This window comes from Mobula hypostoma, chromosome 24 (genome assembly GCF_963921235.1).
Source record: "Mobula hypostoma chromosome 24, sMobHyp1.1, whole genome shotgun sequence".
Taxonomy (NCBI): Eukaryota; Metazoa; Chordata; class Chondrichthyes; order Myliobatiformes; family Myliobatidae; genus Mobula; species Mobula hypostoma.
Window position 1 is genome coordinate 6,579,911 of NC_086120.1, and position 23,686 is coordinate 6,603,596.

Here is a 23,686-nt window from a genome sequence, read left to right on the forward strand (position 1 = left end):
CAACAAATGGTGCAAATACAAAAAAGAAAAAAACCCAAAATAATAATAATAATAAATAAATAATTATTATTGAGAGCATGAGTTGTAGAGTCATTGGAAGTGAGTCCATAGGTCCATAGTAGACAACACTCCTTGTTGATGTGCTCAGTGATGGGGAAGGCTTTTCCTGTGATGGACTGGGATGTAGCCACTACATTTTGTTGTATTTTCTGTTCAAGGACCTTGGTGTTTCCATACAAGGCCATGATGCAACCAGTCAGTATACTCTCCACTGCTGAGGACTGGTTCATGGACCTCCGGCTTCCTTCACCTGTAGTCAATAATCAGCTCTTTGGTTTTGCTGATGTTGAGTAAGAGGTTGTTGTTGCTGTGGCCGCACTCAGCCAGGTTTTCAATCTCTCTCCTATACGCTGATTTGTCACCACCTTTGATTCGGCCAACAGCAGTGGTGTTGTCAGCATTCCAAGAGCCGGCAATCTTCAGCCACTCGGTACCCTCCTACACAAGTTTCAGCATGAAATTGCTTGTTAATTAATGCGTAAAGTTCAATTCCATTTGTTATTCACAATTTCCCTTCTCAGTCAAATAACATTGTGGGTCTTTGAAATAGGGTCTTTGAAGAGACTCCTGGACAGGTACATGGAGCTCAGAAAAATAGAGGGCTATGGTTAACCCTAGGTAATTTATAAAGTACGTACATGTTTGGCACAGCTTTGTGGGCTGAAGGGCCGGTATTGTGCTGTAGGTTTTCTATGTTTCCATATTTCTATCAATGTCAGTTGCTGCTTCTCCCCGCCTGCAACTTACTCTGTGAGAGCAAAGACTGTTGGAGTCCATGCATGGGGCCAGCACTGTCTTCACAAGGGAAGCAAAATACTATGGAGGCTTGTGGACTTAATCAGAAAAGGGTGAGGTGGGGGAAGTTGTGGAGGAATACTCATCTGGAATGCTGTGTTTGGTGAATTTTGTTTGCTTCAGCTGTCGTCTGGTGAGGATGTTGGAAGCTATGGGTGAAAGATGGACATGTGGTAAATTTTACTGGGGCCTCTGCTCTTTTCTCCGTCGGTGCAATAGCCCAGGAACTAGAAAGTGCTGTTGAGAAGCCTTTTTTTTAAATGAGAGATACACTGAACCAATGACTGGGTGAGGGAAGTGCCCTGTCACTCATACTGTCCAATCAATGATTCCTTGTCTGTTTGGTGGGATCAGGAGCTAGGTAATTCAGTCGTTTGGGTAAAAACTCTTGAAAATCACGGGCGGGTTCCCTGCAGGTTAGTTGATCAAACAACAACGCAAGTGATCGGCGACTCAACAGAACCACCCACATAAATACTACCGTGGGTATAGCAGGGAGAGAGCTGTTTCTACCCCCTCAGATGCCGACTGTCCTGCTGAGAACTCACGACATTTTCTGTTATTGTTTTATATTCACCAAGCAGTTCCTGGGAACTCCTGCACTGGTTTAATGAGTTCTTGCCCGAGGTTAGCCAATGGGAACACGTCCGAACACGGGGGAGGAAGTTCAGCAGGTATTGGTTTGTTGAGAACGTTTCCTAAAAGAGAAATCTGACGGCCATCGCATGAAGTGTGGAGAGGGGGAGGAGTCAGGCCAGCAATATTCCCCCAGAGGGGTGGAACATCGCCTCATCCTCACAGCCGTCCAGACCGCGTAAAGGGCTTCAAGGCTTCGTACCTAACTCCAATTACTCTTTGAAATTTTGGGGCTGGGCATCGGATCTGAGATCCACCGGGAAGACGAGAGGAACCTGCCTGCATCGTGAGGAACTCGGGGGTCGGGAGGTGAGCGGAGCTCGGAATAAGTATTACCTTTCACTCAAGCTGCTGAATTTCGAGTCGATAAACTGCGCGGGTTGGTTCAGTAATCCGGTTCCAGGAGCCCGCGGCAGGTTTGGCGAGGCAGGAGCTCTAAGTTTCAGTTTAATATGGGCTCACGGTCGAAATGTAAATTCCTAATTCAAATTCTTGCTTGCAGTCGGATCCCCTTGAATCCACAGGTCGTCTCCGTGTATTGATCGCTGCAATGGGGGTTGGACACCTCCTCTCACTCTGGGCGCTTTAGGGTGGAGAGAGGGGGGAAGAGTGAAACCTCACTCGGGCATCGAAAATCTGCGCCGTTCACTAGACCGGTTCACTGGTATCTACTGTCTGGGCTGGTTCACTGGTATCTATACTCTTTGATTCAACGGTTGTTTACCGTCCCGGCTGCCTTGCAGTACATCCTTTTCTGATTTACAACTGTTCTGATCCCTAAGGGCCTGTAGATCTATACATTTTGATAATTTCTGTTAGTTTTACCTTGTGACATGTTGAGGTCCACTGGACGGGCACAAACTCCTGGATATGGGCTGTGCATTAACCCCCGCAACACACACACAAAGCTGGTGAACGCAGCAGGCCAGGCAGCATCTCTAGGAAGAGGTACAGTCGACGTTTCGGTCCGAGACCCTTCGTCAGGACTAACTGAAAGAAGAGCTAGTAAGAGATTTGAAAGGGGGAGGGGGAGGGGGAGATCCAAAATGATAGGAGAAGACAGGAGCGGGAAGGATAGAGCCAAGAGCTGGACAGGTGATAGGCAAAAGGGATACGAGGCTGGAGAAGGGAGAGGATCATGGGATCATGGGACTGGAGGCCTGGGGAGAAAGAAAGGGGGAGGGGAGCACCAGAGGATGGGCAAGGAGTTATAGTGAGAGAGAGAGAGAGAGAGAGAGAAAGGGGGGGGGAAGAGAGAGAAAACAAGATAATAAGAAATAAATAACGGATGGGGTACGAGGGGGAAGTGGGGCATTAGCGGAAGTTTGAGAAGTCAATGTTCATGCCATCAGGTTGGAGGCTACCCAGACGGAATATAAGGTGTTGTTCCTCCAACCTGAGTGTGGCTTCATCTTTACAGTAGAGGAGGCTGTGGATAGACATGTCAGAATGAGAATGGGTTGTGGAATTAAAATGTGTGGCCACTGGGAGATCCTACTTTCTCTGGTGGACAGAGCGTAGGTGTTCAGCAAAGCGGTCTCCCAGTCTGCGCCGGGTCTCACCAATATATAAAAGGCCACATCGGGAGCACCGGACGCAGTATATCACCCCAGCTGACTCACAGGTGAAGTGTCGCCTCACCTGGAAGGACTGTCTGGGGCCCTGAATGGTGGTGAGGGAGGAACTGTAAGGGCATGTATAGTACTTGTTCTGCTTACAAGGATAAGTGCCAGGAGGGAGATCAGTGGGGAGGAATGGGGGGGACGAATGGACAAGGGAGTCGCATAGGGAGCAATCCCTGTGGAAAGCAGAGAGAGGGGAGGGAGGGAAAGATGTGCTTGGTGGTGGGATCTCGTTGGAGGTGGCGGACGTTGCAGAGAATTATATGTTGGACCCGGAGGCTGGTGGGGTGGTAGGTGAGGACCAGGGGAACCCTATTCCTAGTGGGGTGACAGGAGGATGGAGTGAGAGCAGATGTGCGTGAAATGGGAGAGATGCGTTTGAGAGCAGAGTTGATGGTGGAGGAAAGGAAGCCCCTTTCTTTAAAAAAGGAGGACATCTCCTTTGTCCTGGAATGAAAAGCATCCTGAGAGCAGATGCGGCGGAGACGGAGGAATTGCGAGAAGGGGATGGCGTTTTTGCAAGAGACAGGGTGAGAAGAGGAATAGTCCAGGTAGCTGTGACAGAGCTGTATAGTAGACATCAGTAGATAAGCTGTCTCTAAAGATAGAGACAGAAAGATCAAGAAAGGGGAGGGAGGTGTCGGAAATGGACCAGGTAAACTTGAGGGCAGGGTGAAAGTTGGACGCAAAGTTAATGAAGTCAATGAGCTCAGCATGCGTGCAGGAAGCAGTGCCAATGCAGTCGTCGATGTAGCAAAGGAAAAGTGGGGGACAGATACCAGAATAGGCACGGAACATGGATTGTTCTACAAAGCCAACAAAAAGGCAGGCATAGCTAGGACCCATACGGGTGCCTATGGCTACACCTTTAGTTTGGAGGAAGTGGGAGGAGCCAAAGGAGAAATTATTAAGAGTAAGGACTAATTCCGCTAGACGGAGCAGAGTGGTGGTAGAGGGGAACTGATTAGGTCTGGAACACCTGCTCTCACCCCATCCTCCCACCATGAGGGTTTCAGTGAGATCCCCCTCATTCTTCTAAACTCCAGCAGGTGCAGGATCAGAGCCCAAAAAAAAGAATCCTCATACATTAACTCTTTCATTGCCAGGATCACTCTCATAAACATTCTCTGGACCTTCACCAATGCCAGCACATCCTTTCTTAGATATTCTTTGGATATTGGAGCAAAATGATGCTGGAGAGGTAGTAATAGGGGACAAGGAAATAGCGGATGATCTGAATACGTATTTTGCATCACTCTTCATTGTAGAAGACACTAACAGTATGGTGGAAGTTCCAGGTGTCAGGGGTCATGAAGTTTGTGAACTTACCATTACTAGAGAGAAGGTTCTTAGGAAACTGGAAGGTCAGAAGGTCAGAACTGGACCAGATGATGTGGCTGGAGAGATTGTGGAAGCATTAGTAATGATCTTTCAAGAATCACTAGATTCTGGAATGGTTATGGAGGACTGGAAAATTGCAAATTTCAAGAAGAGAGGCAGAAGAAAGGAAATTATAGGCCATCTAGTCTGACTTCAGTGGCTGGGAAGATGTTGTAGTCACTTCTTAAGGATGTGGTTTCGGGATACTTGGAAGCACATGATAAAATAGGTCATAGTCAGCATGGTTTCAGATCGTAGTCAGCATAGTTTCTTCAAGGAAGAACCTTGCCTAGCAAACCTGTTAGAATTCTTTGAAGAAAGAACAAGCAGGATAAACAAAGGGGATTCAGTTGATGTTGTGCACTTGGATTTTGAGAAGGCCTTTGACAAGGTGCCCCCCATGAGGCTGCTCAACAAGCTGTGAACTGATAGTATTACAGGAAAGATTTCAGCATGGATGACTCAGTGGCTGATTGACAGGAAGCAAAGACTGGGAACAAAGGGAGCTTTTTATGCTTGGCTGCCGGTGACTAGTGCTGTTCCATAGAGGTCCGTGCTGGGACCGATTCTTTCTACGGTGTATGTCAATGATATAGATGATGGAATTGATGGCTTTCTTGTAAGGTTTGCAGATGATATGAAGAAAAGTGGAGGGGTGGTACTTTTAAGGAAATAAAGAGGCTACAAAAGGACTTAGACAGTTTAGGAGAATGGGCAAAGATGGAATACAGTGTCAGGAAATGTATGGTAATGCACTTTGGTAGAAGAAATGTAAGGGGAGAGAAAATACTTTTCTAAGCGGAGAGAAAATACAGAAATCTGAGGTGCAAAGGGATTCGGGAGTCCTTGTGCAGGATTCCCTAAAGGTTAATTTGCAGGTTGAGTCAGTGGTGAGGAAGACAAATGCTATGTTAGTATTCATTTCAAGAGGACTAGAATATAAAAACAAGGACGTAATGTTGAGACTTTATAAAGGACTGGTGAGGCCTCACTTGAGCTATTGTAGCAGTTTTGGGCCCCTTAGAAAGGATGTGCTGACACTGGAGAAGGTTAAAGGAGGTTCACAAAAATGATTCCAGGATTAAACAGCTTGTCGTATAAAAACCATTTGATGGCTCTGGGTCTGTATTTGCTGGACTTCAGAAGAATGAGGGATGACCTAATTGAAACCTGTTGAAAGGTGAAAGGCCTTGGTAGAGTGGATGTGGAGAGGATATTTCCTATGAGAACACAGCCTCAGAATAGAGGGGTGTCCTTTTAGAATGGAGATGAGCAGGAATTTCTTTAGCCAGAAAGTGGTGAATCTGTGGAATTCTTTGCCACAGGCATCTGTGAAGACCAAATCTTAATGAATATTTAAGGCAAAGGTTGATAGATTCTTGATTGGTCAGGGCATGAAGGGAGAAGGCAGAAGCTTGGGGCTGAGAGTAACATAGAAACACAGAAAACCTACAGCATTATACAGGCCCTTTGGCCCACAAAGCTGTGCCGAACATGTCCTTACCTTAGAAATTACCTAGGGTTACCCATAGCTCTCTGTTTTTCATATACCTATCCAGGAGTTTCTTAAAAGACCCTATCGTATCCACCTCCACCATCGTCGCCGGCAACCCATTCCACGCACTCACCACTCTCTGTGTAAAAAAACTTAACTCATGACATCTCCTCTGTACCTACTCCCAAGCACCTTAAACCTGTGCCCTCTCGTGTTAGCCATTTCAGCCCTGAGAAAAAGCCTCTGACTATTCACACGATCAATGCCTCTCGTCATCTTATACACCTCTATCAGGTCACCTCTCATCCTCCGTCGCTCCAAGGAGAAAAGGCCGAGTTCACTCAACCTATTTTCATAAGACATGCTCCCCAATCCAGGAAACATCCTTGTAAATCTCCTCTGCACCCTTTCTATGGCTGCCACATCCTTCATGTAGTGAGGCGAACAGAACTGAGCACAGTACTCCAAGTGGGATCTGACCAGGGTCCTGTACAACTTTAACATTACCTCTCGGCTCTTGAACATCACTCCCATGATTGATGAAGGCCAATGCACCATATGCCTTCTTAACCTCAGAGTCAACCTGCGCAGCAGCTTTGAGTGTCCTATGGACTCGGACCCCAAGATCCCTTTGATCCTCCACACTGCCAAAAGTCTTACTATATAGGATACAGAATACTATATTCTGCCAACATATTTGACCTACCAAAATGAACCACCTCACACTTTTCTAGGTTGAACTCCATCTGTAACCTCTGACAGCCCTCCACACAATCCGCAATACCTCCAACCTTTCAGTCATCAGTAAATTTACTAACCCATTCCTCCACTTCTTCATCCAGGTCATTTATAAAAATCACAAAGAGTAGGGGTCCCAGAATAGATCCCTGAGGCACATCACTGGTCACCGAACTCCATGCAGAATATGACCAGTCTACAACCACTCTTTGCCTTCTGTGAGCAAGCCAGTTCCGGATCCACAAAGCAATGTCCCCTTGGATCACATGCCTCTTTACTTTATCAATAAGCCTTGCATGCTGTACCTTACCAAATGCTTTGCTGAAATCTATATACACTACATCTACTGCTCTACCTTCATCAATGTGTTTAGTCACATCCTCAAAAAATTCACTCAGGCCTGTAAGGCATGATCTGCCTTTGACAAAGCCATCCTGACTATTCTTAATCATATTATGCCTCTCCAATTGTTTGTAAATCCTGCCTCTCAGTATCTTCTCCATCAACTTATCAACCACTGAAGTAAGTCTCACTGGTCTATAATATCCTGGGCTATCCCTACTCCCTTTCTTGAACAAGGGAACAACATCGGCAGCCTTCCAATGCTCTGAATCCTCTCCCGTCCCCGTTAATGATGCAAAAATCATCGCTAGAGGCTCAGCAATCTCCTTCCTTGCCTCCCACAGCAGCCTGGGGTACATCTCGTCCGGTCCCGGTGACTTATCTAACTTGATGCTTTCCAAAGGCTCCAGCACATCCTCTTCTTTAATATCTACATGCTCAAGCTTTTCAGTCTGCTGTAAGTCACCCCTACAATCGCCAAGATCCTTTTCCGTAGTGAATACTGAAGCAAAGTATGATTAAATATCTCTGCTATCTGCGCTGGTTCCATAAACACTTTTCCACTGTCACACTTGATTGTTCCTATTCCCTCATGTCTTACCCTCTTGCTCTTCACGTACTTGTAGAATGGCTTGGGGTTTTCCTTAATCCTGTACGCCGAGGCCTTCTCGTGGCCCCTTCTGGCTCTTCTAATTTCATCTTTAAGCTCCTTCCTGCTAGCCTTATAATCTTCTAGATCTCTATCACTGCCTAGATTTTTGATCCTTTTGTAAGCTGTTCTTTTCCTCTTGACTAGATTTACATCAGCCTTTGTACACCACGGTTCCTGTACCTTACCATTGTACCCTGTCTCATTGGAATGTACCTATGCAAAACTCTATGCAAATATCCCCTGAACATTTGCCAAATCTCTTCCGTACATTTCCCTGAGAACATCTGTTTCCATTTTATGCTTCCAAGTTCCTGCCTGATAGCCTCATATTTCCTTTCTCAATCTTTTTATTAATATCAAATTCTTAAACATTACAAAGAATTGATAAAAAGCTATTGGGATTACATTGTTATATATAAATATAAACACAGTTAACACACAGATGTTAAGCTCTCAAAATCTTACAGAGTACAAATATACTGTAATATATAGAAAAAAAATACAAAAATATCATGGAAAAAGAAAAAAAGAAAAAAATATATACCCCGATAAGAAAGAGAAAAAATACCTTAATCTAATTCAACCTAATCAACTAAACTAAAAAAAGAAAAAGAAATGGGCTGTTATGTTACATCAGACAAAACCAATAGTGTCAATAACTCCGCTCCTCTCTCCATAGTAGCAGAATAGAATTGGAGAGGGTCAAATTACATCATATGAAAATATTGAATAAATGGCCTCCAAGTCTCTTCAAATTAACCTCATATTTCCCCTTACTCCAATTAGACACTTTCCTAACTTGTCTGTTCCTATCCCTCTCCAATGCTATGGTAAAGGAGACAGAATTGTAATCACTATCTCCAAAATGCTCTCCCACTGAGAGATCTGATACCTGACCAGGTTCATTTCCCAATACCAGATCGAGTACAGCCTCTCCTCTTGTAGGCTTATCTACATATTGTGTCAGGAAACCTTCCTGAACACACCTAACAAACTGCACCCCATCTAAACCCCTCGCTCTAGGGACATGCCAATTGATATTTTGGAAATTAAAATCTCCCACCACAACAACCCTGTACTATTATACCTTTCCAGAATCTGTCACCCTATCTGCTCCTTGATGTCCCTGTTACTATTGGGAGGTCTATAAAAAACACCCAGTAGAGTTATTGACCCCTTCCTGTTTCTAACTTCCATCCACAGAGACTCCATAGATAATCCCTCCATGACTTCCTCCTTTTCTGCAGCCGTGACACTATCTCTGATCAACAGTGCCATGCCCCCACCTCTTTTGCCTCCCTCCCTGTCCTTTCTGAAACTTCTAAAGCTTGGCACCCGAAGTAACCATTCCTGCCCCTGAGCCATCCAAGTCTCTGTAATGGCCACAATGTCATAGCTCCAAGTATTGATCCATGCTCTAAGCTCATCCAGTTTGTTCATAATACTCCTTGCATTAAAATAGACACATCTCAAACCACCAGTCTGAGCGTGTCCCTTCTCGATCAACTGCCTATTCTCCCTGTCGCACTGTCTCCAAGCTTTCTCTATTTGTGAGCCAACCTCCTCTTCCTCCATCTCTTCAGTTTGGTTCCCACCCCCCAGCAATTCTAGTTTAAACTCTCCCCGATAGCCTTAGCAAACTTCTCCACCAGGATATTGGTCCCCCTGGGATTCAAGTGCAACCCATCCTTTTTGTACAGGTCACACCTGCCCCAAAAGAGGTCCCAATGATCCAGAAATCTGAATCCCTGCCCTCTGCTCCAATCTCTCAGCCACACATTCATCCTCCACATCATTCTATTCTTACACTCACTGTTGTATGGCACAGGCAATAATCCCGAGATTACTACCTTTGAGGTCCTGCTACTCAACTTCCTTCCTAACTCCTAGTAGTAAAAACGGATCAGCTGTGATGAAATGTCAGAGCAGACTTGATAGGCGAATGGCCTAACTTTGCTTCTATGTTTTATGGTCTAATGGTCTTATATAGGCCCAAAGTGCTCACAATACTCCGGATGTGATCTGACCAATGCCTTATGAAGTTTCAGAATTACATCCTTTCTTTTATATTCTGGTCATCTTTAAATGAATGTTAATATTGCTTTTGTCTTCCTTACTACCGACTCAACCTGCAAATTAAGATTTAGAGAATCCCAGATTAGGACTCCCAATTCCGTTTGCACCTCTGGTTTCTGAATTCACTCTCAATTTGGAAAATAGTTTATGCCTTTAGTCTTACCAAAGTGTATGACCATACACTTCCCCATACTATATTCCATCTGTCAATTATTTCTCCATTCTCCTAATCTGTCCAAGTCTTTCTGCAGACCCCTTTCTTCCTCAGCTCTACCTGCCCCTCCACCTATCCTTGTATTGTCCACAAACTTGCCCTCAAAACCATCAATTTCATCATTCAGATTATTAACATATTATTATTATTGTTACTAGATTGAGGAAAGCTTTAAACATCTATGAAGAACTTGAATAAAGTCAGATTTCTGTAACTTATGTCATTTCTAACTTGGGAAGCCACTGTATAGATGAGTGACTTAAATTAAAGCTTAATATGGGAGCAGATAAGGTTGCAGATCATATAGAAATTAAGCACGAGTTTGACAGTGAGGAAAGCTATAGACTGCAGTGAGGTATTGATGGTCAGGACCATTGGGCAGATGGCATTTAATCATGTGAAGTGCGAGTTCATGCAATCAGAGAGGTGCAACAGGCAAGGGAATTAATTAAAGTATTAACTAAGGGTCTCGAACCAAAACGTTGACTGTACTTCTTCCTATAGATGCTGCCTGGTCTGCTGCATTCCACCAGCATTTTGTATGTGTTCCTTGAATTTCCAGCATCTGCAGATTTGCATAAAAATCTTGTGTTTGCATATAAATCCACACAGTATGTTTTTCTGGTGGAACAGTCTACTAACTGAACCATAGAATCAAAAGCAGGAAGCATTGCTAGAACTAGTTAGGAAATTGAAAAAGGATCTAGTGTTTTCCCGGCATGTATGACTCTTCTCAGGCTTCTAGCCTGGTACAGACGTCCATTTTAACTGACCATTTCGATGACAAACTCCGCCATCTTTATCAGGGATGATGCCTAGGCATGTCTAGTCCAGAGTATATGTACTCAATTCCGATTGTCCATCCCTCCTGATTGGTTAGTCCCCAACCAAAATCAGATTTCTGCTGTCCCACCTTGTTTAAAATTGTATTCCTGACCTTGCTTAGAGTGAGACCTTCGTCTTTGTTAAAATTTTTATTCTCTAGTCTTATTTCAATGGTTTCCTTCACCAGGTAGTCCCAAAGGCCATTGGTGCAGAACAGTGGTTTTGTACCATCAAAGTCAATAGTTAGGAAATTCTGAGCACTGCATAAAGTTTCAGTCACCAGATTACAGGAATAGTCTGGATGTAGAGGATATTTGCAAAGATATTGCTGGGGATATGAGAAACGTTTGGATAAATTAGTATTGTTTTCTTTGTGTTGTATATGCACTTACTTGTGTATATAATTGTGAAAGATTTAGATGGCATAAATCCCTCAGCAGGATGGTCTATGGTAATTTGTAGAAGGATTGAAGAAGGATAATCAAGAATCTTTTCATGCAGAGGTGGTGTGAGAGTGTAACTCACTGCTGAAAAGCTGATGGATACAGAAAGCCACGTCACACTTAAGCAGTCTTTGGGTGTGCACTGAAATAGTGACTTGTAGGAAGTGGCCACTTTTTTTTCGTCCCAGTGTATAGCTTAATCATCCAAAGTGAATCTCTTAACAGGTAAAAAAATAATCCATTATTGATCTATCCCACAGGCTGGAAACTTCCTGCTCTTTTACTGCTCTGCTCCACCTTGCTGTACTTGCTTCTGTACCTCCTTTAATTCCCTGATTTCTTCCAATTTGTAGATGTAGCTGTCTCTTTGTGGGATGCTCAGGACAGTCCTTGCTTCAGGCTTGCCCAAGGCTCTCTCATTATCCCTTTTTCCAATACATTGATGACTTGATGGAGATCTCACACAGAACTCCAAAGTTTTATCACCTTTTCTTTTGTTTGTCCCTCCATCTCTGATACTTCTCTATCTCTGCCTCTATCTCAGGAGATCCAGACTCTACATTAAAACCCGACAGACTCCCACAGTTATGTTGACTACATCTTCTCCCACCCTTGACTCCATTCCATTCCCCCGATTCTCTATGCCGGTGTTTTGATGATGCCACCTTCCACAGCTGTACTTTCAATGAGTTTTCCTCTTCCCCTAACTGTGCATTCTCCTCAATAATAACTGATAACTTAATTTTTGTTCTTACCCCCTCTGCTCCTGCCCCAGAGCAAGGACAAGGTTCCCTTTGTCCTCACTCCCACCCACCAGTCTCCGTGTCAGATGGACCATCTTCTTTAACCAGGTACAGGAACGGGCAGAGCATGGAGGGATATAGACAATCTGCAGGCAGATAGGATTAGTTTAATTTAGCATCATGGTTGGCATGGATATCGTGGGCTGAAGGGCCTGTTCCTGTTCTTTGTAATTACTAGCATGTTCAATGTGATAACATCACCAGATATATTTTCCCCTTTGCTCTCCTCTTGTTGTCCTGAAGGGACTTTATCTGCTGTGGCTCCCTGCTTCAATCTAACATCTCTGTCAACAGCCACTGCCCTTCCAACATAAGCACAGGAGAAAATCCTTCTCACCGTCCAGGGCCTCAAGCACCACTTTCACAGGTAAATCAGTGGTTCACCTGTACTTTTCCTGATGGAGTACACAGCATTTAATGTGGTCCCCTGAGGAGAAACCATATGTGGAATAAATCACCACTTTGCTGGACATCTCTGTCCAGCCCACAGGGCTGCCCCTACTTTTACTCAGCCTCATCCCACTCCCACTCTGACCACTCATCCTGTCCCAATGAATCCCAGAATAAACATGCTGGAGAAACTGTAGCTGACCTTCAGCAGCTGATCCCCTCCATCCCAGACTGTCGTCCCCTCTGTCCCAGACTGTCGTCCTCTCAGTCCCAGACTGTCGTCCCCTCCGTCCCCTCCGTCCCAGACTGTCAACCCCTCCATCCCAGACTGTCGTCCCCTCCGTCCTCTCCATCCCAGACTGTCGTCCTCTCCGTCCCAGACTGTCGTCCCCTCCGTCCCCTCCATCCCAGACTGTCAACCCCTCCATCCCAGACTGTCGTCCTCTCCGTCCCAGACTGTCGTCCCCTCCGTCCCCTCCGTCCCAGACTGTCGTCCCCTCCGTCCCCTCCGTCCCAGACTGTCAACCCCTCCATCCCAGACTGTCGTCCCCTCCGTCCCCTCCGTCCCAGACTGTCGTCCCCTCCGTCCCAGACTGTCGTCCTCTCCGTCCCCTCCGTCCCAGACTGTCGTCCCCTCCGTCCCAGACTGTCGTCCCCTCCGTCCCAGACTGTCAACTCCTCCGTCCCAGACTGACATCCTTGGGAATTTAACAATTTCAGAAAAGTTGCCTTTTGTGTCAGAAATATGTTGTCAGCCTGTAAAGTAAAGTTAGTTTCTCTCTCTACCTGACCTACTGGGAATTTCCCACATTCTCTTTTCTTTCAGATCTTTAGTGACTGTATCCCATCATTTCCTCTGTCCACATTCAACCTCTTTTCATACAGATAACAATGCTGGGAAATCTCAGCATGTCAGGCAACGTCTCCAGAGACAAAAGGTATCTGTTGACATTTTGGATTGGGCCTCTGTGCTGATGCACAATCTGAACCCACTCTTCGAGGTACGACCATGCACACCAGTTTGTGGGAAGCAGGGGAGAGATCTCTAGGCGACCCTGTTCCAGGGTGAAGGGAGTTTAGTGAGAGCAAATGAAAGAGTCTCATTTAGGGTGAAGTAATCAGCTCTGTGACACTTGTTCTCCCATTCTCAGACACTTCCTCTGTTCCTTCCACCCCTCCCCCTTCCCTGTCCCATCACCCCTGTTATTCCTGACCTACAACGACTGTCCACCAAAATGTAAGAAATCCTAACCCTTGGGTCTATGGCTTTCATACTCTGGTTCTCTTTGATCTTCAGCAGCTGCTGCTGCCCCAGTCAAACTGTGCAACCCCACACTAATGCACCACTGGCAGCCGAGCCTTCAGCTGCTGCTTAGAAACCTCTTGATGAAGTGTTTGGTCGAACTTAGTGGTCTCAGTTTTTTTTTAAACATAGTCCTGTGCAGTGCCTGGGAGTGTTAAAGGGCAAATTCAGGCTGCTGGAAACTTTCAAACCGCTGTAAACTAAGCCTATATGTCACCTGCAGACAATTTGGTTTCCTGATGTAATGGATGTATGGTGTTTAAGCAGTGTTACACCGCAGTGTATATCTTACGATAAGTGAAAGTCGAGATATCCTACAGTGAGCCAGCCTCTAGTGTAATTTGTTCAAACCTTTGCAGAGGAAATGAGTATCTGAGAGGTTTCTTTCCTTGCTATCTCGTATTAATTACCAGTGGTAAAAATGACGTGGCTTTTAATGACTCCTGTGGTTAAACTGAAGCTAGCACTCAAGGGTAATGGCTGCTTAATTGTTTAAGGATTGTCACCACTTTTGAAAGTGTTAATTTATCTGATTGCCTTGCATGCTATAACAGACAGAACATTTATATGTAAGGATTTTGGTTATTGGTGTATGGTATGGTATGGAAACACTTATACAAAAATTTATATGGATGTATAAGGATTTTTGTTCAAAAGATGTTGATTGGGTGCATCATTATTTCTAATCTTTTTTGGTTTAAGAACACGTTTTATGTCGAGTTGAGTTTATTGTCATATGCACGAGCATGGGAAGGTGCAGGTCCCAGCAGTGGCAGGAATCAAACTCTGACCTTCCAGCTGGCACTGTAAACCAATGCACTAACCGTGAGAGTGCCACCCTTGCTACAAGTGCAGAAGACAGGTCTTTGACCTCTTCTCTGCAACCATGAAGAAGTGTGTGTGGTCTCATCTCAGGTACATAATTCCAGTGAGTTGTTCACCATCCTTCATTGACCCTAGGTTGTTTATTCGTTGGGTGCTACAGGATGACGTTTTCGTTCATTTCCGTCTGCGTGCTGGCGCCCTTTCTGGCTGCTGTCTTTGCGCACGTGCACGATCCTGTGTTGGATGAGGCCTGGCTCAACTGGAAGTCGTTTCACAAGAAGGAGTATGTGGGGGTAAGTTGTTGAAGCAAGCAAACTCAATCAAACCCAAGTCGGTAAATGTCCACGTCACCACTTGTAACCATTAACTGTGTACAGCTCCCATTGATTCTTACATGGCCATTGATGGTATCAGCTTCTATATAAACCTGTATATTCTGCTTATGTTGTTTTAGATTATTATTTTAGGTATGTCCAAGTTTCCTATGGCTGAGAGAGTATCCGTGTGGATACAATATCCTTTGGGCCAAACCAGTTCCCAACTGTGGGAATCCAATTTCGTTGCTCTCATTCAGAGAATTGGTGTGCCATCGTACATTTGATAAGCTTTCCACACAGCTAGGCTTTGTGTGGCCCACTCTAGTATCTGTCAGTAAATACACATGGAAGAGAATTACCGCCTTTAACACTCTGTACAAGTCACAAGCAAGAGAAAATCCACAGATACTCGAAATCCAAGCAACACACACAAAATGAGTTCTGATGAAGGGTCTCAGCCTGAAAGGTTGACTGTACTCTTTTCCATAGATGCTGCCTGGCCTGCTGAGTTCCTCCAGCATTTTGTGTGTGTTACTCTCTAGAAATTTATAGCTTTAGTCTTTCTCTCGCTCTGGAGGATAATATAAGGAATTCAGACCTTGCCATAGCAGTCTTTAATTCTCAGTTCTTTAAAGGGAATGCAACCTTACCATGGAACTTTATCAAACCAACCTGTAATTCTGCTGTGACAATTGATCACAATGATATTAATAAAAATTCATTTATCCTGGATACTGGCAATTGTTTCAGCACATATCTGCAAGATTTAAGTTAGTTCATCTAATTGACATGTTGCATTTGGTAGGGTACACATCGTTTTTTTTAAAGGCAATGTGGTTTTAAATTTAGGTTGCTTTATGAATCTCACAGATCTCATCCACTCATTGGAAACTCGCCTTTTGAATTTTATTGATTCCTGCGGGAGATTTAACCAAATATTGAACACCCTATTTCTCCAAATTGCCTAACTGCTGCTCAAATTATACAGGACTATACAGTCCTGAATAGAATCAATTGCCTTCCCCAGCTCAGGTCACCTATTGCCTGTAAGAGATCGGGTTCTAAAATTTGTTACATCTGGCAAGAAGATTTATGCCAATAGGCCTTTGAGTAACTCATGTACCTTAAGAAACCCTGAACTTGATCTTTTCACAAGACTGCAGGAGAAGGAATAAATCCTTGTTGGCCAAGAAACTCATAAAGCAACTTCTCTAATTACAGCCATGATCTTGTTGGCGTAAGTAAACTTCATGTCACATTGATACTTGTGGCCCACGGAATGCGAGCTTGTCCTTTGCAATGCCAGTATCAGTTCATTATTGTCTGTTAATTCTCAGGATGCACTGAGAAGACAAGTTTTTATTGGCAGTTCCTAGTTGAAGCAGCTGAATTACTCCCCAGTACAGACCCAGGCTGTAAAAATAGGGGACAAGCTCTCCTCTACAATCACTCTGAGCACCGGTGCCCCACGAGGCTGTGTACTCAGCCCCCTGCTGTACTCACTGTACACCCATGATTGTGTAGCCAAGTTTCCATTGAACTCAATGTATAAGTTTGCTGATGACACCACGATTGTAGGCCGTATCTCGGGTAATGATGAGTTTGAGTACAGAGAGGAAATTAAGAACCTGGTGGCATGGTGCGAAGACAATAACCTATCCCTCAACGTCAACAAGACGAAGGAATTGGTCGTTGACTTCAGAAGGAGTAGTGGACCACACGACCCAATTGGTGGTGCGCAAGTGGAACAGGTCAAAAGCTTTAAGTTCCTCAGGGTCAATATCACAAATGACCTGACTTGGACCAACCAAGCAGAGTTCACTGCCAAGAAGGCCCTCCAGCATCTTTACTTCTTGAGAAAGCTAAAGAAATTTGGCCTGTTCCCTAAAACCCTCACTAATTTTTATAGATGCACTGTAGAAAGCATTCCTCTAGGGTGCATCACAACCTGGTATGGAAGTTGTTCTGTCCAAGACCGGCAGAAGCTGCAGAAGATCATGAACACGGCGCAGCACATCACACAAACCAATCTTCCGTCCTTGGACTCACTTTACACCGCACGCTGTCGGAGCAGTGCTGCCAGGATAATCAAGGACATGACCCACCCAGCCAACACACTTTTCGTCCCTCTTCCCTCGGGAGAAGGCTCAGGAGCTTGAAGACTCGTACAACCAGTTTTGGAAACAGCTTCTTTCCAACTGTGATAAGACTGCTGAACGGATCCTGACCCGGATCTGGGCCGTACCCTCCAAATATCCGGACCTGCCTCTCGGTTTTTTTGCACTACCTTACTTTCCCTTTTCTATTTTCTATTTGTGATTTATAATTTAAATTTTTAATATTTACTATCAATTTGTACTCCAGGGAGCATGAAGCGCAGAATCAAATATCGCTGTGATGATTGTACGCTCTAGTATCAATTGTTTGGCGACAATAAAGTATAAAGTACAGTGGTTGAAGACCAACCCCCTCCCCCTGCTTCTTGGGAGACTAATGCCATACAGGCCAGTTATTTCTGTTCCTTAAGAGTGTAGTGGTTTTTACTGCAGTCCAATCCAAAATGGAACTCAAGTTCTTAAAATACCATGTGAAGAGTTAAACTCACATTCTCACAGCCATTTATTGAATGCAGTGTCTAGTAAACTACCACGAAGCTACTGTAGTTGTGTCAATATATAATACACCAATAATCTTCTGAAATTAATACATTGTATCCACCTATTTGCTTTCATTATATGTCTGAGGAAACATGAACGGTGACGGGGAGGGGATGTTCTTCCTCGGGTTTTGGATTTTGGATAAGGTGACAGAGATTTGTTATCTGGGTTTGCTGTCCCGCCAATTGCCCTGGGCTGTCCCGGTGTGCTGTCCTTCAACAAGTACTTGAGTGTCCCATCCCTCTTCTGCCTCCGTCACTGCAACATGGGGGCTGCACCCAGGAGCCCAGCAATGCCTCATCCCAGATCCACGATCTTTGCTACCAAGGTGAGGGTAACAGGTCTGTGGAGATAACACCACCAACAGAAGACATTCTGATTCAGAAATGTATCCTGGTTCCTTCGTTGGTACCTAGCTCTGGAGCTCTCTCCCCGCAGTGGCACTGCTGGAAGAGCCACCACTGCACAGTTCAGTCCCGATCACCAGTGCTGTCTGTGTGGAGTTTGCATGTTTTTTTTGTGGAGTTACCTCAGGTTCTTCCAATTCCTCATCCCAGGGTCGTGCGGTTTGGTAGGTTAATTGGCTACTGTAAATTGCCTGCAAGTTGTAGGACAAGGTGGGGGGTGGGGGTGGGACAGAATATGACAACATTAATGCAGATGGGTGGTTGCTGGTCGGTGCGCACTCTGTGGGCCGACAGGCCTGTCTCCATTCTGTATCTCTGATCTGTGGTTCGGGACGACGATAAAGGCATTGAACGCTGGCTTCTCAGCAAGGCAACTGAGAAAAAAGTCCTTGCACTACTCCAATGAACAGTACCTGAACTAAAAGGTGTCAGAGTGTTTTTGTGTGAATCACTGTTTGTTCCTGTTTGCCCATGGTCGATGACAAATGAGCAGCATAATCACGTCATCTTCTGAGCAGTTTCACTTCCCTATCCCCAGCTGGGTTTGGGCCACAGAACCCCTGATGTATGTTTCAAGCTCCCCACAACTGGGGCACTGCCAAAAGGAACAATGTTTGTGTGTTCAGAATAAAGTGAATTGCTGCCTTTTTTCCCTTCTCTGCTGGTGAAGCCTCCCAATGCCTCAGGCTGGGATCCGAATGCTGACAGTGATTAGCATACAATGAGGACAAGTGAGTCCTGTGTCCCCAGGACAGTGTGCCAGTTAAGAGTGCTTAGCCTGTGCCAGCTTCCAGAGCAGTGGGTAATACATGTCAGTAGGGGAATGGGTGTGAAAAGGAAGATATTAGAAGTTAAAATAACATGTCGGAGTGCAGTGCCAAACAGGAAGTTGGCACTGAACTGGCACCTCACCCTGCCAGTCCTGAGAGTGGTATCAGCCAATCCTTCCTCAGTGATAGAATGACTGCAGGCAATGATTGTGATCATGTTCAATAGTTGCTTTTAATCAGACTTTATGAGCAAACCCTTTGACGTAGCAGCAGCGTTTGTATGTCTGTGCCCAGGATGCCATGTTTGAAACTTGCTCTAGGCTGATCAGATTTCTGGAATATCAACCCTGGGTTGTGGTATCTTTCAAAATCTTATGGTACTGTATCTGGGAGCAGGAATCCAAGTTGTCCTTGGCCTTGGGAGGAGTCTAATGCCAGTGTCCATTAGGCTAATTTATAAACCAGGAGCTGGACTGAGCCAACGAGTCCCTCCAGCGTTCAGTAAGATCTCAGGTGATCTGATCGACACCTTGAATATATCTCTGCCTTTCACCCCTTGCTCAATAAGAACCTCCACTTTAAAGATATTCACAGACTTTTCCACTGCCCGAGTTCTAGAGACTCTCCATCCTCAAAAAGAAGAAATTTTGCCACATTTCTGTCCTAAATAGAATGGTCTCTACCTCTGTGTCATCTTACCCAAGGAAGTGTCCTTTCCACGCCCCCCCCCACCTCTGGATTTTACAATGTTCTGTCAGCTTCTTTCCTTTCTTCATAAACAGTGGCCGTTCCAAGAATGGTAATGATAATTTTCAAGATGTTTACATGTGACATGTAATATGTGTCTAATTTGTGTTCTTTCTCTCTCTCTAAGGATGAAGGCAATTACAGGAGGACGGTGTGGGAGAAAAACTTGAAATTAATCGAGCTCCACAACCTGGAATATTCCATGGGAAAGCACTCATTTCAGATGGGAATGAATCACTTTGGGGACCTTGTGAGTGGGATGAAGTGTTGTTGACAGTTCAAACCATGCTCTGTTGTGGGTACCTGAGGGTCAGTATAGATTCAGTGGGCTGAAGGGCCTGTTCCTACACTGTGTGCAAGCTCCATGTTAGACTAAACTTCCAATCATCTTCTATCTGATCACTTGGAAACCCTGGTTTAAGTTCACCAGCGTCCTTTTCCCATGCTCCATAAGACCATAAGACATAGGTGCAGAATTAGGCCATTCAGCCCATTGAGTCTGCTGTGCCATTCCATCACTGCTGATCCCAGATCCCATTCAACCCCTTACACCTGCCTTCTCGCCATATCATTTGATGCTTTGAACAACCAGGAAATGATCAACTTCCGCCGTAAATATACCCATGGACTTGGCCTCCACTGCAGTCTGTGGCAGAGTATCCCACAGATTCACTACTCTGGCTAAAAAAGAATCCTTCTTACCTCTGTTCTAAAGGGTCACCCTCAGTTTTGAGGCTGTGCTCTCTAACCCTGGATACCCCCACTATAGGAAACATCCTCTCTATATCCACTCCATCTTGTCCTTTCAACATTCAGTACGTTTCAATGAGATCCCCCTGCATTCTTCTAAATTCCAGTGAGTACAGGCCCAAAGCTGCCAAACACTCCTCATATGTTAACCCCTTCATTCCCAGAATCATCCTCAGGACCCTCTCAAATGACAACGCGTCCTTTCTGAGATATGGGGCCCAAAACTGTGGACAATACTCCAAGTGTGGCCTGACTAGTGTCTTATAAAGCCTCAGTCTTATCTCCTTGCTTTTATATTCTATTCTCGTTGAAATAAATGCCACTCTCCTTGTAAGTTAACCAGAGACTGATACCCACATTCCTTATAAACATGTGAGTCCCAGTTTCCAACATTTGTATAAATTCACCATTGCTCCTTATAATCCCAGCAGGGCCCCATTTTGCATTCCTTCAAACTCGTTAAATTTCTTCTCCATCTATAGCATTGAATCAGGTTCATAGGTCTGGTGAGTGAGACAGAGACCCTGACTGCCAATAAGTATATTAATCATTTATTTTCATAGTAAAAATTCGACCAGACATTCATGTGCCCCAGGCTACAGAAACTACAAAGTTGAATGTTCAACAAGCATACTTAGAAGCATGTGCAGAGTAGACCTTCCCAATGGGTATGTGCATTGTGCCTTAGACAAAAGGGAGAAAGAGATTCCTTGTGCGATTTTATACAGTACCCGGATATTTGAAACTGGACACCAGGCTGCTAACCTATGGGAGAAGTAGCTGCAATTTCTAAACTAACCAATCACAAGAGACGCAGCTTTCGACAAACAGAATAAGCCACAACCCCCCGCGGGACACCTTCACTCTGTTTAACCTCACTAGGGTCACTGAATAACTTACTGTATTCCTGCATAGCATCTTTAAAAAAGTGAATTAAATGTGTGTTGGGTACAAGTAGGGATATGTCTGATAGTCCAGTCGAAAGTCCCAGGGCTGTAGGGCTATCAGAGTTTTACTAAATGTGGTGTTTAGTAAGGTGCAAGGACCAAACCCCAATCTAAACTGGGAAGATCAGCTTATTAGGGAGGTTAAGGGCCTGGTGTAATTGACCTCAGAGTCCTTGGGCTCAGCAAGGTAGAAATCCAACTGATCCACTAGCCAGTGATCCCGCTAAAGAGTGCCCATGTTTGGCACCCACCTGAGTGTTGATCTGCTTGGTGCTGGTGTTGACTGACCTCGTGGTTTGACTGTATTTAGATACAGCTGCCGTGCCAGTGGATGCAGAGTTTGACTGCGGTGAGAGTGCGCTGCTATTCTGTGACAGGACAGGTGGCTGACACAGGAAGGAGTTGACAAGTGAAGTGGAACAGTCAGCCACTGAAGTGAAACTCACAGAAGTTTTAAAACATGCTCAAAAACTCCAGGGAGTAAAGAGAAACTTCTCTTACCCTTCCTCGACTGCAGCTGAGACTTCAGTATCAGGCATGAACTTTGAAATGGAAGAAAAGTGGGAAATCTAGTGCTGGGGAGAATGGCAGCTGCCTCCCTCATTCCAACAGCTGAATGTGGATGAAGTGGTTCTAGGTTTTATCCAGCCTGGCATTCCTGTTCCAGTTCCTGTTGCCAGACCAACCACAAGCCGAGAAACCATAACAGATTTTTCTGTTTTTAACTTTCTGACTTGGTTTGTAGGAGTAGGGACTTTTCTGGGAAGGGTGGTGTGGGTGAAGTGGTTGGTCCTAGTATTAATTATCTACTGCTTGTTACAGACAGCCGAGGAGTTCAGTGAACTTTGGAAACAATTCCGCACATTTGAAATGAAGAACTCATCTGGGAAAGAGCCGGCTTCAGGTGGACCCAAACTTTTCAAACTCCCTCAGAGTGTTGACTGGAGGACCAAAGGTTATGTGACAAAAGTAAAAAATCAGGTAAGGTGATAGATAGATACTTCATTGTACAGTGTCAAAGTAGCATTACAAGTGCACAGGTACACAAATATTAGAAGAGAAGTAGGAAAATATAAAAAATAAGTTACCTCAAGTAGTCTAACAGGTGGGGGTGAGGGGTCATCACTTCCCCAGCTATAGGTGACTCATTATAGAGCCTAATGGGTGAGGGTAAGAATGACCTCATATAGCACAGTTTGGAGCAGTGCAGTTGACTTAGTCTGTTACTAAAAATGCTCCTCTTTTCAGTCAAGGTGATGAGAACAGTGGTTAAGGTATCCAAAGAAACCATCAACAGTGTAGTAAGCCAGGGATCTGAAACAGCATTTGTTGATGATTTGCTTTTCCTTGCGGGGACTGGAACTCAGCTCTGAAGTTACTGATTCCTCCTCTTCAAGTCCGGCTTCCCCTGAATATAAACCATCACAGCCCCCAAAACCATAAAGGCGTAGAATAATATAGCATAGAGACAGGCCGTTTGGCCCAACTCACCCATGCCGACCAAAATGCTCATTTAAGCTAGTCCCATTTTCTCGCCTTTTGGTGTGTATCGCTCTGTTTATGTACTTACCCACATCCACACACTTATCCACAAAAGAACCTGTCACCAATCCAATGACTCAGCACCAGCTCTGCAATTAGTTTTTCTCTTCCCCTCAACCCCTAACTTTCTCTAGGAGCATCTTTGTCCCAATGTGCCTGAGATTCTGGCTAAAACAAACGTCGGACGAATTCCCACTGATGCTTGTCGGTTCTTGTATTCATTATCTTAGAGTCTTTCAATAGCTTATTATTTCAGACTATATAATTGCCATAAATCCCCGTCAAGCTGGACGTGTGGTGGAAGTGTTACTCTATTAACACCGGTTGTTGTCACTCCTAGGGTCACTGTGGTTCGTGCTGGGCTTTCAGTGCTGTCGGTTCCCTTGAAGGACAAACATTCAGGAAGACAGGAAAACTCATCTCGTTGAGCGAGCAGAACTTGGTTGATTGCTCCAACTCCGAAGGGAACCATGGATGCAAAGGTGGACTGATGCACTTGGCATTCAATTACGTACAATCTAACAATGGGATTGACACTGAGGAATCTTATCCATATACTGCTCATGTAAGTTTAATTTCTCACAATGCTGTCTTCTGCTGAATGTATTTCTTCATGTTAAAGTCCAGTTCCTTAGCTGTTAGCTGACCATTAGTTTGGTAATTCCAGATAGCAATAGCATTAGGGTGGCCCTATTAGTTCTTCATCGTTTACCCCATTCAAGCCAAAACGCAGCAGAGTCAAGTCTGTTCCTTGAATTGGAGTCAAGCAAGGATTTATAGCTGCTTCACTCTCAGTAGCCCAGATAAAGTGGGAGGCAGTAGCAGAACTCATCATTTTGCCAGCTTGGCCAAGGAAAAACAACACGGGCAAAGGTCCTATCAGATCTGTATGGGTCTGTGTGAATCAGTAACACATGACATGATTCAATGGTTTACTGACTTTAAGATCC

General features: G+C 44.7%; 1 protein-coding gene across 3 annotated transcripts in view; it reads left to right on the top strand.

Annotated features, from left to right (window-relative positions):
* Positions 1 to 1,335: 1,335 nt before the first annotated feature.
* Positions 1,336 to 23,686, top strand: part of LOC134337495 (procathepsin L-like) — a 50,269-nt gene continuing 27,918 nt past the window's right edge. Inside the window, exons 1-5 of one of the 3 annotated variants that reach the window (XM_063032560.1) lie at positions 1,336 to 1,800; positions 14,735 to 14,892; positions 19,625 to 19,747; positions 22,017 to 22,175; positions 23,077 to 23,301. In XM_063032560.1, the coding sequence (XP_062888630.1) occupies positions 14,761 to 14,892; positions 19,625 to 19,747; positions 22,017 to 22,175; positions 23,077 to 23,301 (639 nt within the window). In that variant the 5' untranslated portion in view covers positions 1,336 to 1,800; positions 14,735 to 14,760. The remainder of the gene's footprint in view (positions 1,801 to 14,734; positions 14,893 to 19,624; positions 19,748 to 22,016; positions 22,176 to 23,076; positions 23,302 to 23,686) is intronic. The other 2 variants (XM_063032561.1, XM_063032559.1) reach the window with 2 other exon arrangements.